The sequence below is a fragment of the Schistocerca serialis genome, chromosome 4, assembly GCF_023864345.2.
Source record: "Schistocerca serialis cubense isolate TAMUIC-IGC-003099 chromosome 4, iqSchSeri2.2, whole genome shotgun sequence".
Lineage (NCBI taxonomy): Eukaryota > Metazoa > Arthropoda > Insecta > Orthoptera > Acrididae > Schistocerca > Schistocerca serialis.
In genome coordinates, this window is record NC_064641.1 from 738,978,161 (window position 1) to 738,994,705 (window position 16,545).

Sequence of the window (16,545 nt, forward strand, 5' to 3'; positions counted from 1 at the left end):
CCCACTATTTTGGAGAGACATAGCCGGTGCCATGGTGTGGGGATCCATCTAGTATAACTTCAGGTGATGATTGAGGGAACTCTGACTGTACATTGGTACATCACGGACATCCTGTGTTGTCATGTTATCTCTCTCATATAACAGTATCATGGTGCCATTTTTCAATGGTCTGAATGATACTGGTGTACTCCCTTAGCCAGAAAGATCCCCAGATCTGTCCCTGATGAACATATGGGACCAGCTTTGGCATCAACTCTGTTCCATTGTCAGTATCCAGGATATCAAAGACCAGTTACAACAGTTGTAGATCACCTAACCTCAGGAGAGAGAACACTGATCAGCCAGAACATTATGACCATCTACCTAATAGCCGGTATTTCCACCTTTGAAATGGAGAGCAGCAGTGTCACAGTGTGGCATTGAAGCAATGAGGGCTTGGTAGGTTGCTGGAGGCAGTAGGCACCACATCTGTACACACATCTCATCTAACTGACGTAAATTTCAGGGAGGGGAGTGATGGGCTCTGACATACTTCCCAGATGTAATTTGCCACTGCATTTCTCAGACCATTCCATCAAACTTCTGGCCTTTTGACTTGGCACATTATCTTGATGAAAAATGCCACTGCTGTCAGGAAACATGATCATCATGAAGGGGTGCATGTGCTCTGCAGCCAGCGTACAATGCTCATTGGCCATTATAGTGCCTTGGATGAGCTCCACTGGACCCATGGATGCCCACATGAATGTTCTCCACAGCATAATAGAGCTGCTGCCAGCTTGTCTCTGTCCCACAATACAGGTGTCAAGGAGCTCCTATCCTGGAAGCCAATGGATTCACATCTTCCCACTGGCATGATGAGGAACATATTGGAATTCATCAGAGCATGCACTGCTCTGTTACTGCACAAACATGCAGTGCCAATGGTCATGTGCCCATTTCAGTCATAGTTGTTGATGTTATGGTGTTAACACTGGCAAATGCATGGGTCGCTGGCTTGCACTGTGTGTTCAGAAGCACTTGTACTCTGCCCAGCATTAAAGCCTGATGTTGGTTCTGCCACAGTTCACCACTTGTCCTGTTTTACCAGTCTGCCCAGCCCGCAACGTCCAGCATCTGTAATGAGGGGTGGCCACCCAATTCACAATGTCTGGACATGGTTTCACAACATGTTGAAGACACTCAACACAGCACTCATCAAACACCTGACAAGTCAGGCAGTTTCCAAAATGCTCATGCTGAGCCTCCAGGTCATCACAATGTGCCCTTAGTCAAACTTAGAGTCGTGCACATTCTCCATTCAACACAGGACTACACGCACTGTGCGTTTGTCTGACTAGCAGTCATTCCTTGCAAGGTGACACTGTTTCCATCTGGATGTGTTTACATCAATAGTAGGTCAGTGGTCATAATATGGAGATAGCTTTATGACACTCTTTCCAAATGAAATTGTTCATGGATCCATGCCAGAAGGGGTGCAATGGGCTCCTACTGCCAAATTCTTTGTAATTTTGACTTGATCTTGTAGTCACTGAAATAACATAACATACCCTCTCAACCTGTGAAGTTCCTTTTTGTTGCCTGTTCTCCTTGAAGGTGCTTCACTTGTTTGTCTGGCAATGTATTATATCCAGGCATTTGCTGGAATTGACATGATACAAGTGGGACTCATTAATATTGTTATCATAAGATTGTAATCATCAGAGGTTATGTTTCTGCATTTTTTTTAAGTGAACAGTTTTACATTTCTGAACATTTAAAGTAACCTGTCAGTTTCTGCATAAATTTAAACTAATATGATCTGACAGGATATTTGTGCAGCTTTTTTCAATTAGTACATCTTTTTGTATCATTTCATCATCCGCAAACAGTGAGGTTACTATTACCACATTGACTGCCACAAGACCACTGGCAGTGCCGCAGAGCTTTCTGCTATGGCTGCTGCTGGCTGCATGGCAGTTAGTGGGTTTAATTGCCTGTCAGATCAATACAGTATACAACATAAACAGCTTGAGGCCCAAAATACTCTCCATGGGAACACCTACAGGTACTTCTACATGTTTTGATGACTCTCCATCGAAAGTAAAACATTCTCCCTACCAAGAAATGCTTCATCCAGTCACAAATTTTGTTTGATACCCAATATGATAATTCTTTTTTAAAAATAAGAAATGGTATGGTAAAAAAAAAAAAAGTGGCAACAGTCTCACTTATAAATTCATGCAATTCTAATCCACATCTTACCTAAAAATGGGATAAAACAAACATCAAAAACTAGAGAAGGATGTTCTCATTACCAGTAGGTTCCAGAATTCTGTAAGCCTTACTTCTGAAACTCAAAACACAAACAGACCACCCAATTTGTTAACATCAGGTAGGTTTCTGGTAAAGCTTATTCTGTAGATCTTATCACTTAATTGAGGATTCAGTTTAATATCTTAGACTGTTATTGTAAGATGTCAAGTTCTTTTCTGAAGTCATTGTTTACATTTTGAATGAAAATTATGAACTGTGCTTGTCAACGATTTTTGCTCTAAGAGGCAGTGATACAGAGAGTTCAGGAGCATAGACCTCCGTACTCTTCAGTCTTGTATTGGAGAAAGCAACCATTACTGGGGAAAAAGAACTAAAAGGAATAACTATTGATGGACTATGTGAAAATAAAATTCATTTGCAGACAATCTAGCAGTTCTCTCAAACAATAGAACAATATGATTCACTCCAAAGAAAAAATTCATGAAACTGCAGCCGAAAGTGTACTGTACATTTCACATATAAAAATTCTGCATGTGGAAGGAACTCCTCAGTTCTTTCATATTTTGGTATGTAAAATCACACTGGTAAGGGAGACTAGCCAACATTAAAGATTAAACTATGAAGCACACAAAGAGAGAATCTCTAAATAACAAAAAGCCTACAAAATCAATATCCCAAAGTGCAACACTAAGCACAACAGCACAGTAATCAAAGTGCAATGGAATCCTCAATAACTGGTGCAGGCCCAAATTCAACACACAGAGGAGTAAGGAAGAAAAATTATAAGGAAAACTTTTGATCAAGGGTGCACAGGAGGAATGTGGATGAAAAGAAAATCCTGGTAATTGCATCAGCATACTGAGAAACTCTGACAATTCCACCAAAAGATTATTAAACATCATGGCCACACTCAAGATAAATGACAACATGCTGATCATCAGAATTCTTAGTCTTATCGTCTCAGTGAAAGTTATGAACAACTGGCTGCTTGAAACTGAAAAAAGATTTTCAAGTGACATGATCCAGGACAGATGTATTCAGAACATTTATACAGAATCATCTGTTTTGAGACAGACTGGGCAGAAGGATAAAAGACATATTTCAAGCAGAAGATAAGAATTATGAGAAGAAGAAAGCAAAATCATCAGCTAGTTCAAGAGCGCTTTTCAGCAAGGAATAATAATACATAGAAAAGAGCCATGGTGAAACCTTGTGTAACTGCAGCCTATAAAATGAGTATTTAGAAGTATTCATATTTGACAGAACAACATGACACATATTCCAATGAACCTTTCTGCCTCAAGTGGCAATGTTCAACTCTTGCCACAGTACTGACCCTTCTGGAGATCAATATTTAAGCAGATGACAGAAGAAATTTTACATAGACATAGCCTCTATTGTATCTGGTCCCTGTGCTGAATGCTTCTAAATCTTTATAACCACAATAATTTTTCAGCTTCTTTGTTTATCAGGTTACAAATTTTGAACCATTCTTAATAAATTTTTGGCAGTACGCAATACAGTTAAAAAGGTTGCAATTAATTTATACAACCTTAAGTGCAGTTAGAACAGATCTGAATTCTTAGGGAAACATTTCTCATTTCCTGTCTTAGTGAGTTTTGGAAAAGTGAGATTCCATTGAAGGAGATCACTGACAGACTTCTCAAACTTCTGTTTATCATCTTGACATGGCCATTTGAGTCTGAAACCAGTTATGATTGTAACATATAATGTGATTCAGTTGAAAATAAACAGAAGTTCAATCCCTACACTTACAGGAACACTAATGTATACAGTGTGACTTAGCAATGCACCTAATATGGACCTATATTCTATTCAATTCTGCACTTGTCTAACTACATAAATAAAAATTTAACAGTATTAGATCTGGATACCTTAGTGTCTGGTACAACTATGATCAACCCAATAATTTGGCATACTGTTGAGATATTGTGACACACACATGGTAAAATGAGGAAGGGCTCCACCACGAAGTACACTGCATTCTGTGTAGCCTTCGAATATCTTGTACCTCTCCACCTAAAGTATTTATGTTGTGTTACTTGTTACTCCATGAGCTATTAGTGACACAAGCAATGTACATAAAACACCTTCACCTTCTATATGGGAAATCATTGCAAATCAAATACACTTGTAGCATCTCTCTCTCTCTCTCTCTCTCTCTCTCTCTCTCTCTCTCTCTCTCTCTCTCTCTCTCTCTGTGTGTGTGTGTGTGTGTGTGTGTGTGTGTGTGTGTGTAGAAAGAGAGAGAGAGAGAGAGAGAGAGAGAGAGAGAGAGAGAGAGAGAGATATTTATTACTTCACCATTTATGTATTAATAACAGGTGCTAGAAGTTTCCTACAATGTTAGCCTTCCACTTAAAGAGGATGAAAAATCAATGCAATGGATATGAAATTTTGTTTTATTTGTAAATATATTAACATACAGATTGACATTATATTTAAATGCTGTAAAACACACATACCCAAATACTAGGAGTTTATTCAACGTTATGGCTGTCTTTCATTAACTGAGGAATAAACATATAACCATACAAACACTAAACAGTTTGCACATATTATAGCTTAAATCTGTATATCACTTTATCTGCTAAGGACATTAAAGTATATAATATTCACAACACTTAAGGCACACACACACACTACATACAATAAACACACTCAAAACATATTTTAGCATGTTGAAAGATTCTAATAGCATTGAAAGCGGAGTATTATTCAGAAAGTAAGCATATTTATTTACATAGATATTACGGAGTTGTTGGAAAGCTATCTGCTGTCACATCATATGTGGAGGTAGACAGAAAAGGGAAGGAAGATGAAGTGAGAAGCAAGAATACACAATAGTCAAAGTTTCCTGTACACAGTGTGATTGAGAGGACATCATTCATACAAAAAGACTCATTTTATTCATAAGAGTAGACTGAGACAGCATAATGTACTGTCACCAAGAGCATTGAGAATAGGTGCAAGAGGCTTCAATTGAGGAAATTTGAAACTGTTTCATGATTATTAAAAGCAGTTGGGATGACCTATTATAACTATTTATAATTGAAACCAATCAGTCTTTAAAGGTAATTGCACACATATCCATGCCACTTAGCTTTTAGTCATTTTAATAATGACTGTGTTCAAAAAATCTTTACATAATGCAACTTACCTATACATAGTTTTTCTTTTGGTTCTGTGTGATATTTGTCCTTGTGTAAATATTATCAAAAGAGATTTATTGTATGTTTCACAAATTATTTACCGTTCTGTTTGAGAACCTCCTTTGTGTCTTCCTTGTAGAATTTTATTTCAGAGTTGGTCTTCCAAATGTATGTATGCATTTCAGTGGTTGTGAATTCTTTCACGAGGTGCAGTATGTAGTGGTTCTCTAACACTGTTCAACATTTGTTGTTCCCAATCAGACAATAGATGAGGGATGTTAATATTATGAGACAGAATAACTTTCATTAAAATTTTAGTCAGACATTACTATTCTGCTCAAATGCTAGGATAACATTAAAAGTCTGAAGTTATGGTTCTCTGGAAACTAGGGTAGTGCTGCTGCTGGTGACGACGATTGCAGCAAATAAGAATAACGAGGACAGGGAAGGGGAGAGGAGGAGTGAGAGGAGGAGGAGGAGGAGGAGTAGTTTTATGAAGGCATACCATATCATACCATTGCATGAAAACAAGGTTTAGAATGAATACACTATACATGTTTCACCAATATATGTACAGTGTAGTGCAAATAAATATCATCTCCAGATCTCATAGTATAGTGTGGAAATTGAATGCAATTCTTGCTGCCATCCCAGAAAAGATCAAAATGCACACAATGCTAATTTTGAGGTACTTTTAAGCACATAATTAAGTTATATTAATACAATGCAAGATTTGTTATTTGTTCAAGTGATTTGGTTTCTTCATGTTCATGTTGTGTTTAAAACTTTCAAATGCTTTTCAATGTTTCTTTTTATCAGAAGTTCATAACTTACACTCCGTGCCACTGTCATGATATTAATCACACCATATTTTAAGTTTGTAAATAATCCCAGTGGTGAGTTCACTGTGTTATGAGTAAATGGTATCTTATACAATTCCTGTAGAAACCACACACTTGTTGTCTGACGTATAGAAACTGAGTTTTAAATGGATGTTAGCATGCTTTATAAGCATGTAATACACATTACATTTGACTTTATCAAAGTTCAAAAATAGCTGTTTGTAATTGACAGTGAGCAGACAAAGAACTTCTAAAATACGGCAGTTTTTTTAATACTTTAATGTCAAACTTCTTCAGGTTACATATGAAACTTTTTATACTCCAATAACACTTATCATTTTGAATGCTTCGATGTAATAATTATAGCATAAATGTAAATCTATTATTTCTTTCATACATTAATCTGATATCTCAATAACAAAAATCTGAATAATAGAATTCCTTACTTGACCGAATTCTTTACGTGTTCTGTCAAGTCAACACTCATGGTATCTTCACACCAAAAGATTTAAAAAGATAACAATGATGGCAGAGGTAAAATTAAAAACTTTTTGTGACGCAGACAATATGAGGAAAGATGTAATCATAGAACAGATTTCTTTTTTTAGAAAAAAAGAATCTGCTCCAAAGACAAATATTTCGAACTTTGCACAAGTGTGCAAAATATGTTAGGTCTAATTAACATTTATAGTTTTCTAAAATTTTCTGCCATCAAACAATAACAACAAATTACTTTTAATATTCAGTCATACTGCTCATTAACTTTTCTCTATATTTAGAGCAAGTTATTTAAATACAACACTCATGCACGCATTTGCACAGATCTGAATTTTTGTGTATATATATAAATGGATCATGTACACAAATGTATGTCAGTATTTTTCCTTATTAACTACAAAGCTTATGTACAAAGGCATGATTTATAAAACGATATACAAGACTGATTATCTGCACCGAAGTAATAAAAAGTGACTATGCTAGAACACACAGAATGTCTATAAAAATGGTATGGATAATAATAAGGTACCTTAGCAGGAATAAAATGTCTTTGTACACAGAATATATCCTTTTTGGTCCTTTCAGCTTGTACACTGTTAAAAAGGGCACTGTCCACTGTTATGAAGATAAGACTGACAATCTTGATAAGAAAATGTATAAAAATTCTAATGGTTCACTATTTCTGGATTGAACAGTTAAAGAATTTTTTTTCCTTCCAATACAGCGTAGGAACAACTGAACCTACAAAGCTTCTGTGACATTAGATTACAGCAGTGAAACAATTCAGTCCAAATAACGTATTGTAAAACTAGTCTACAGTCGCTCAGTGACGAAAGTCTTAACTTGTGTGCGGAATGGTTCCCTCCGCACAGCGTAAGACAGAAGTATCCCCAAAGCTACCAACACCATAGCCAGAGCATTCATGATTATCCCTTCCTCAGGCATCTCCGAATACTTAGAGCTGAAAGCACACAGAGAAACAAACATAAATTTGTGCACATGCCACACCATGCAGGAACCCTGTGAGACAACACACAAGCATAAACATGGTTCAAACAACAGCAAGTTTGTAATGGGTGTTTTGCATTTGTGCTAACGTATCACGTAAGTGTTTCCACAGGAGGACAGAAAACAAACTTCAGTCTCTCGTGAATAAAACATAATAAATGACATTATGATTTAGACTGATACGAATTAAGGTCATGTTAGACTATATTGGTCTTTCATACCTGTATACTGCTGCCGAAGCAGCATAATACAAAATAAACAAAAATGTGACAGGTACTGAAGAATTGCCCCAGAGCCTCTAAAAATAAATAAATCAGGTCTATTAGGGAGATATAATAAAACCTTCAAATTATGAAATACTTTCATTTTATGTTTTTAAATTTTGGGAACAAGAAAATTACAGAAACTGAGAAAAACCAAAAAATCTCTTTTGCAAATGGCAATATTGCGTAACTTTGACTGTCACCTGTAAGTCTTTTTTGGTACTGCTCCATTAGCCTGACGCCTTTTGTGTTTGCTGACGGATGAAACCAGTATTATGCTAGGCATAGATCACTGCAAGAGTAATACAGCTACTCAGTGGTTCATTCACAGACCCTTGGTAATAACTGAGATATATTTGTTGTATGTTAATTACATGCAAACATTTTTCAATATGAAAACAGGCTGATGAGTTATGTTTGACTTGGAAATATAGTGTCCTGTTCTTTACTAAAACACAATTTCATTGTGAAAAAATTCAGATGTCTTGAATCCATAGCCAGCAGATGCTGTAATGGCACCTATTAATGCTCTCTGAATTAAAGATTTTTCATTTCCTTAGTATTCTTGGATAACGACACAAAATATACTGAATGATATGCATGTGAATTTCTGGCAGAGTTCTTAGAAGTTGATATCTCACTAAACATAGCAACTTTTTGAGAAAATATAAATCACTAAGCACTAGCAGACAGAAAGTAAAATGTTTTTCTGGCAAATACTTCAAATGACAAGTAACAGTTACCTTTCCAGAACTTGCATAGCTCTGTCGAATTCTTATCTTGTCAGTAACTGTTACCGGCCTAAGGTAATTTTCTAAGCTGGTCATTAATACTTAGTTTTAACTATCACTGTGGAAGATAAAACTATTTTTTTCTTGATATGAAAGTCATATATTGCTTTCTGCAAATGCTGATAGGAACTAACTCTAGTAAATGACCGATTTACCTGAACTCTTGCATCTGATACATTTAATTTGGTGTTACTTAAAAAGAGGAAAAAACAAGGGTGCGTAAGAAAACAGTATTAAATTATAATTATAAACAGGAAAGATAGGCAAACATGAAATTGTTACTTTAAAAAACTGAATTCAGTTTCCACCATGATGGAATGAAGAAAGATGAATTAATGACGTTAGGTGTCCACTGTGACTGAAAAGCAACAGGTTATTGTTAGAAGGCTGTGTGACAGACTAATACCAAATGCATTCAGTGCAGTGTACCATCACCTTGAGAGTGCCATCTGCTGTGCAGTGAAGTTAGTAAGCTGATTTAGGGCTGATACATACCATAAAGTAAGAGAAATCTGAGTATTTCCACAAGAGAGTAATCAGAATCAGAGAACAGGCAAGAAGTGTAACAAAAATGTTTTTATTTGAGCATTGCTCAATACAATCACTTAATCAAAAGTGTTCTTATGAATGAAAATATGAAATCTCAATTTATATTCCTTGTAAATAGTTTTCTGAATATCACATGAGAAGCTTATGAGAAGTGTTAAGATCTTCATAGATCTCCATCTGATGTAATCAGAATACGACCACGGTAACGGAAGTCATCCCTCATGACGATGTAGCCAACAACAACTGCGCTGACTGAAAGCACTATGGCAAGTGCGTTCACTATGACAGCCTCCTCAGGCAAATTCTGGTAATTGGTGCTGCAAATTGATAATTGATATGTGCATAAATGTAATGTATATATGCTAATGACAGTTAAAGTAACATAAGAATAAAAGTGTCCAGTATTGAAATTACTAGAGGAAAAAATGGAGGTTTGGAAAATCATTAAGAATAAAAGAAAGTTAACAGAAACTGAAATGTCAGGGAAATAAATTATAAATAACAACCATTAAAACTCACCAGTAATTTCAGAACATCAATCATTATTTCTGATGACCAATGTAATAGCTTTTGTTCTCTTTATTTTAATTTATGCAAAGTTGATAACATTGTCTACTGTGGCTATGATGCAAGTCACAAGTAAATAATATGTATTATAATAGTTATGGGAACTAAATTAACCAGTGATACCTGAGAAGGTTACAGAATAAAAGAAACAGAATTAAATATGATAATTTGAACTTCAGGAAACAATATATTTCTACCTCCACAGCCAAAGTGAAAGTGACAAAGCAGGAACAGAAAATGTTTAGGTTAGAGTAGTAATAAGGGTTAAAAAAAACTAGTCATCTGATACGTATGGCCACTGTAGACAAAGTACGAGAATAGAAAGTTGATTATGATGGATAATTTGAAGACTAGAAGCAATCTGTAGACTGCAATTAATGTGTCACACAGTAAGTGGACCTACTGTTCCCAGATCAGGATAAAGGACTGAAGGAAGATTGAAAAAGACAGAGCAGACATTAAAATCTCAACACAGAAACAAAAATGAGGAAAAATTGTCAGTAAATAACAAATAACTAAAAAGGTGATTTACCCCGAATATCAGAGATATAAATGCACAAGTAAAGAAAGCTACTTTGGAAAGGAATTGTTAAATAAACTAGTGGCACAGGAGGCCTTTTCAGAAGGAAATCAAAATAATATGGATTACGTTAAGACCAAATATTGGGAATAAATGGAAGACATTAATCGATTCAAATTTTATGAAATGTAATGAACAGAATCATTAATGACGAAATGCACAGACATTAAATTATACCCACTATTGGGTAGCGTATTCCTATTAATTTCAGAACTATTCTTGTGTGTACCATTTCCCACCATTTTTAATAACAACACACCAGTGAACATTTCTTTCTTTTTTAACTTTTAGCTTTTCACACATAACATATGACGAAGTTTTATATCTTGTCATTGTAGTGTAAATTAAGTATAGCAGCAGCAATTTATTATTATTTTTGCTCAATGTGAAACTATTGTTAACATATCCGTGTAACAGAACTTAATAGCAATTTATAATTTCTGCTTCTATCTACCATTTTGTTATTTTAAGAGGGCTGCTTCTAAAAATATGTGTGTTTTACCTGCAAAATTGTAGGCATGACATCAGTCTTGTCCCTCACATTTCATTCCTTTTCTGTAACACATCTATGCAGACGAAGTCTACTTTTAAGCAACATTCCATTGCTTAACCAGTTGACTGGACAGATTGTATGTGTTCATTTGGAATAAGGACTTTAATAGTAGCAGTATGCCATTCCACCTTACTAAAGGCACATGGGAAGTTTGGAAAGATTATTTGTTTATGACAATGATGTGAATGTTTGTACTAAACATGGAGCTAAGAATGTGCTACTGTGACATTCTCAGGTAATTTTTAAGATGATTTTGAAGTTTTCACATTTGATACTTATATGACACTAATAATTCATGATGCTTTTAAGATGCAAACTATTTTTCAAATAGATGGCAGATAGCTGAAATATCTACTTTTCAAATAGAATCATATCACATTGCACAAAAATGCAGTATGAAGCTATTAAGAAAGCTTCAAGATTTGTCTACGAAGCAGAAAGATAATTTTCTAAATTTAACTTCACAGCTTGTAAATGTTATCCTATTCTGACATAAAGTTAATATTGTGTTCCACGTGTGTCTTTTTTAAAACATTGGTAATAATTTATTTGGACTGTAGCAAATAGAAAGTAAAGACAGATTAGTCCCTTTCCTGTAAATAAAATACACTTTCACTCTCTGGAATACATACCTAAGCTTAAAGAAGGCCTTCTCTGTGAGACCTGTAAGGCATGTCGCTACAGCCAGCATGAAAGTTGTTATGCCAAAGGATGCGTGTATGGGTACTAGAGAAGCTCGGAATGCTGCTGTTGCACCTTCACAGCACAGCAAGATCAGGAAGCTGAAGAAGCCTACAACAAACTGGAACAAACAGTAATATTAATCATCTGTTCTACAGATTACTAAAATGTAACTATCCTTTCTACAAATTGTACGAACTACACTAGAAGTAAATAAGCATTTAAACTCGATATGTAGGCATTAAAGCTTAGTGTAAAGTACATTATTCACACTTTATGCAGATTCAGTTTATTTCAAATTTTCATCAACACAGTCACCCTTAATTTTGTATGTATATTAAATATTGCTTTCATTTTTAACAATTTTTTTCCACCAAACAGCCCTGACTCAGCACACACATGCTTGTGACTTGCATGTATACAACAGGAAACCATTTGGTCTAACCTGAAAGTAGATACTTAGAGAAAGTATTTTCAACAGAGGAGACAACCATGATTAGTTATCTACAATAAAATTTATTATGTACCTAGACGGCACATATATCAGGTTTTTTTGCAGATTAAAACTGTTGCCAGATGAGGTCTTGAGCTTGAGAACTTGGCCTTTCATGGGCAAGTACTCTACCAACTGAGCTACCCGAGCATGACCCATCCTCACAGCTTTACATCCATCAGTACCTCATCTTATACCTTCCAGACTTCACAGTAGTTCTGCTACAGAAACTTGCAGGACCAGCACTCCTGGAAGAAAGGATATTCCAGAGATACGGCTTAGCCAGAGCCTGCAAGTGAATATTCATTGTGGAAACAATCCTCCCAGGCTGTGACTAAGCCGTGTCTTCACAAGGTCCTTTCTTCCAGAAGTGCCAGCCCCGTAAGTTTTGAAACTTCCTGTCACATTAAAACTGTGTGCCCGACCGAGACTCGAACTCGGGACCTTTGCCTTTCGTGGGCAAGTGCTCTACCAACTGAGCTACCGAAGCAAGACTCACGCCCGGTACTCACAGCTTTACTTCTGCCAGGGCCGAGTTCGAGTCTCGGTTGGGCACACAGCTTTAATCTGCCTGGAAGTTTCATATCAGCGCACACTCCGCTGCAGAGTGAAAATCTCATTCCCATAAGTTTTGCAGCAAAACTTCTATGAAGTGTCGATAGTAGGAGATGAGGTATTGTAGGAAGTAAAGCTGTGAGGACAGGTAACAAGTCATGTTCAGATATTTCATTTGGTAGAGCACTTGCCCACTAAAGGCAGAGGTGTTGGGTTTGAGTACCAGTCTGACATACAGTTTTAATCTGCCTGGAAGGTTCATATTAATACATACTCCACTGCAGACTAAAAATTCATTCATTGTGTGTTTTTAGTCTAGATAAATAACAAATAATGTTGCAAATCTGACAGTATTTTTGATTCACAATTTGTACAGCAACCTACAATAAATATTTCAGTTACATCCCTGCCAAAAGGAATCTACAAGTGTGCAGTTTCTACACCGAAGAGGCAACAGAATTCATCTTGCTCTTACAGTAGTGTGAAAATTCTGTTACAATAAAACACCATTTTTAATACTGTAAATTAATATTTCTATTTAGATTCAGAAGTATACATCATTCAGTACTTCAATAACCCAAATGACAGCATTTAGTTTAATTATTTGCATGTTTCATGGATCATTATTTGACCACTAACTGTGATACGGAAGACACCAGTTTCACAATTATAGTACATCTTCTCAATGGAAAATATGCCTACATGCTCCCCATATACGGACATGATTTCTTAAGCCTTTCCCATCAAATTTTTCTACCTACTGTGTTCTCCCCAACTCTTATTTATAGCACAATAATGGAAATTTGTCAGAAACTGTCTGACATTGGAGCCATACCAGAAAAAAATAATGTGAGATGTAGTCCAATAGTAGACACAAAAGTATTAATTTATAGTTTTCAGTGTGATAGGGTCTGCAGCTGTGATGAATTGTTTGAAAGATTTCTTGAAGCCTTCAGCTGCCATTCTCTTTATTTCTTGTATCATTGTACAATTTTGGCCTTACGCCATTTTCAAGTATCTAAAATGGAAGTATCATACATTGGCTACATTAGTGAGAATTGTGATTTGATGTAGGAACAAGTCATATCTGAAGATACACTAGGCGTGCATTATAACTGACTTTATGGATGATTTTTTAGTAGCAGATTATGTCATATATGACTTTGCTCCTATGAAATCATGTTATGCTCATAAAATGCAACCATAATACAGTTTTACTCGACTCTTGTAGTTCTCAGTACTGTTTCATTAGAATACTGTGATAAAAGTGGTATATAAGATATTTGTACCAACTGTTCAAAAATGACCTGCTCCTACAGTAACAAAACAAATATTTACAAGTTATTTTAAAGGAATTACATACAGTCATATTTACACCAATGATTTACGATAACTGAATGTAAGTAAGAACAAAAGCATATGCAGGTTAGGTAGCAAATTTCTGTAAAATAATTATAATCTTCCTAGTATTAAGTATGTTATACAAAAGAGCTTTGCAACAACTGCTCAAAAGTACTCCTAAAATAGCGTGAACACCACTAATTATTTTATGAGCATAACATGATGTCATAGGAGCAACGACGTATATGACATAATCTGCTACTAAAAAATCATCCATATAGTAAGTTATAATGCGCTAATGTGCGCCTAGTTTATCTCCAGGTATGACTCGTTACTACATCAAAATCACAAGTGTCACTAATGTATCCAATGTATGATACTTCTGTTTTAGATACTTGAAATGGCCCAAGGCCAAAATTGTACAATCTTACAGGAAATAAAGAGAATGGCAGCTGAAGGTTTCAAGAAATCATTCAAAAAATATTAATTTATATTGTGTTCCATATTCATATAGTAATTTATAGTTAACTCTGTTTAATTTATCTCTCCCCCTCTCAAACACATGCACAGAGACCAAGACACCATACAACTAAACATTCAGAAATCTTTCAATGGAGAAGGAGTGATTTCAGTTTGTGTTTGAAGTTAATTACATTCCTTACATCAGTGTGTACATGGTCAAAGATTTTTAATGATGAATACCTCACTCAGTTGAGCTCAAGAGTGTTACAGGAAGGAAAATTATAGTGCAGGGCAAGTTCACAGCTATGAAATTGAGAAAAGCTGGTGTTGCTGGGAAGAATGCAGATGACACAGCTGTGAAGCAATTTTTGAAGTCACACACATTGTGTTCAGTGGCATGCTCAGCAGCTGGATGGTCCTGCTGTCTCTTGGCCACAATTTGGTGATGGTCACTCATATGGACAGACACCAGACAAGGATACTGCATAGTTTGGGCGGGTGGAGGAATACAGCTGTGGATGGGGTGGGTAAGGTAGTGAGGAGTTCACAGCTATGAAATTGAGAAAAGCTGGTGTCGCTGGGAAGAATGCAGATGACACAGCTGTGAAGCAATTTTTGAAGTCACACATATTGTGTTCAGTGGCATGCTCAGCAGCTGGATGGTCCTGCTGTCTCTTGGCCACAATTTGGTGATGGTCACTCATATGGACAGACACCAGACAAGGATACTGCATAGTTTGGGTGGGTGGAGGAATACAGCTGTGGATGGGGTGGGTAAGGTAGTGAGGAGGATATATCTCAGCTCAGGTAATGGTGAGAGGTAGTCAGAATCCTGGCAGAGAATGTGATCAGCTGCTCAAGTCCTGGATCACAATGAGTCATGAGGCGGGTGCTCTGTTTGGTCAGGCAATGAGTATCTGAGGAATCGGGAGATAAAGCACAGGAGATTTGTTTCTGGATAAAGTGGGAAGGCAATTTCAGCAGTTGAAAGTCTCAGTGAAATCCTAGGCACATATGGAGAGGGACTGCTCCTCATTACAGATGGCATGACCACATGCGGCTAAGCAATATGGAAGGGAATTCTTGATATGGAATGGGTGGCAGCTGTCAAAGTGGAGGTATTGTGGTGGTCAGTAAGTTTCATAAGCGTGGAGGTACCGATGTAGCCATCCTTCACATGGAGACTGACAGCGGGGAACGTGGCTTGTTGGGCTGAGGAGGGCCAAGGATTCAATCATTCTGAGGGTGGTCTGTCAATTTCTTGTTGCAGTATTACATCTCTGCTTTATATTTATCTATCCTGTCTTCCCCTTCAGTAATATTGTCTTCAAATATGTCTCAGCCTACCCTTCTTTTCTTTGTACTGGTTTGCCATCTGAGCTGAAACTTGCATGTATATGAATATTATACAACACTTCACTCACATCTTTCATAATTCAGTGTAAAGATTCCCTAATAACTTCATTACTATAAATTACTTTATATTGTTTATTAGAAGTTTCACCTATGGCCATTCACATAACTGTGTATTTATAATTGCTACTGATAAAAAATTTTGTATCTAGTACAAAATGACAGAAGGTAGAATACAAATGAATGTTTAACTAGAGCATCATACTCATCCGAGAATTTGAGACAGCACTAGCTCAGCTGGAGAGGACTGGGGAAGAAAGTAGACACATGTTTTTTTAAAGACTCCTTTATTACTTGCCTGATGTGATTACAAGCAATTCACAGACAGCCTAAATCAGAATGGGAAGATGGTAGGTTGCACCCATTGCTTATGAAGAGGAGTCCATTGTTTTCTGTCACTGTGCTGCATCATGCAGCACAATGGGGTACAATAAATATACAATATTACATCCATGATTTACTTAAAAATGACACAAATACCTTTAGTGAAAAGAAAGTCAAAATGACTCCCTTTTAAAAT

At 36.3% G+C, this 16,545-nt stretch overlaps 1 protein-coding gene across 4 annotated transcripts in view; it reads right to left on the bottom strand.

Annotated features, from left to right (window-relative positions):
* Positions 1-4,663: 4,663 nt before the first annotated feature.
* The window catches only part of LOC126473259 (transmembrane ascorbate-dependent reductase CYB561), a 302,748-nt gene continuing 290,866 nt past the window's right edge, over positions 4,664-16,545 (bottom strand). For 3 of the 4 annotated variants that reach the window (XM_050100207.1, XM_050100204.1, XM_050100206.1), the window contains exons 4-5: positions 11,713-11,882; positions 9,393-9,697 (exon numbers count right to left, since the gene is read on the bottom strand). In XM_050100207.1, the coding sequence (XP_049956164.1) occupies positions 9,544-9,697; positions 11,713-11,882 (324 nt within the window). In that variant the 3' untranslated portion in view covers positions 9,393-9,543. Of the gene's footprint in view, positions 7,731-9,392; positions 9,698-11,712; positions 11,883-16,545 lie in introns of those variants that run through there. The other variant, XM_050100205.1, reaches the window with a different exon arrangement.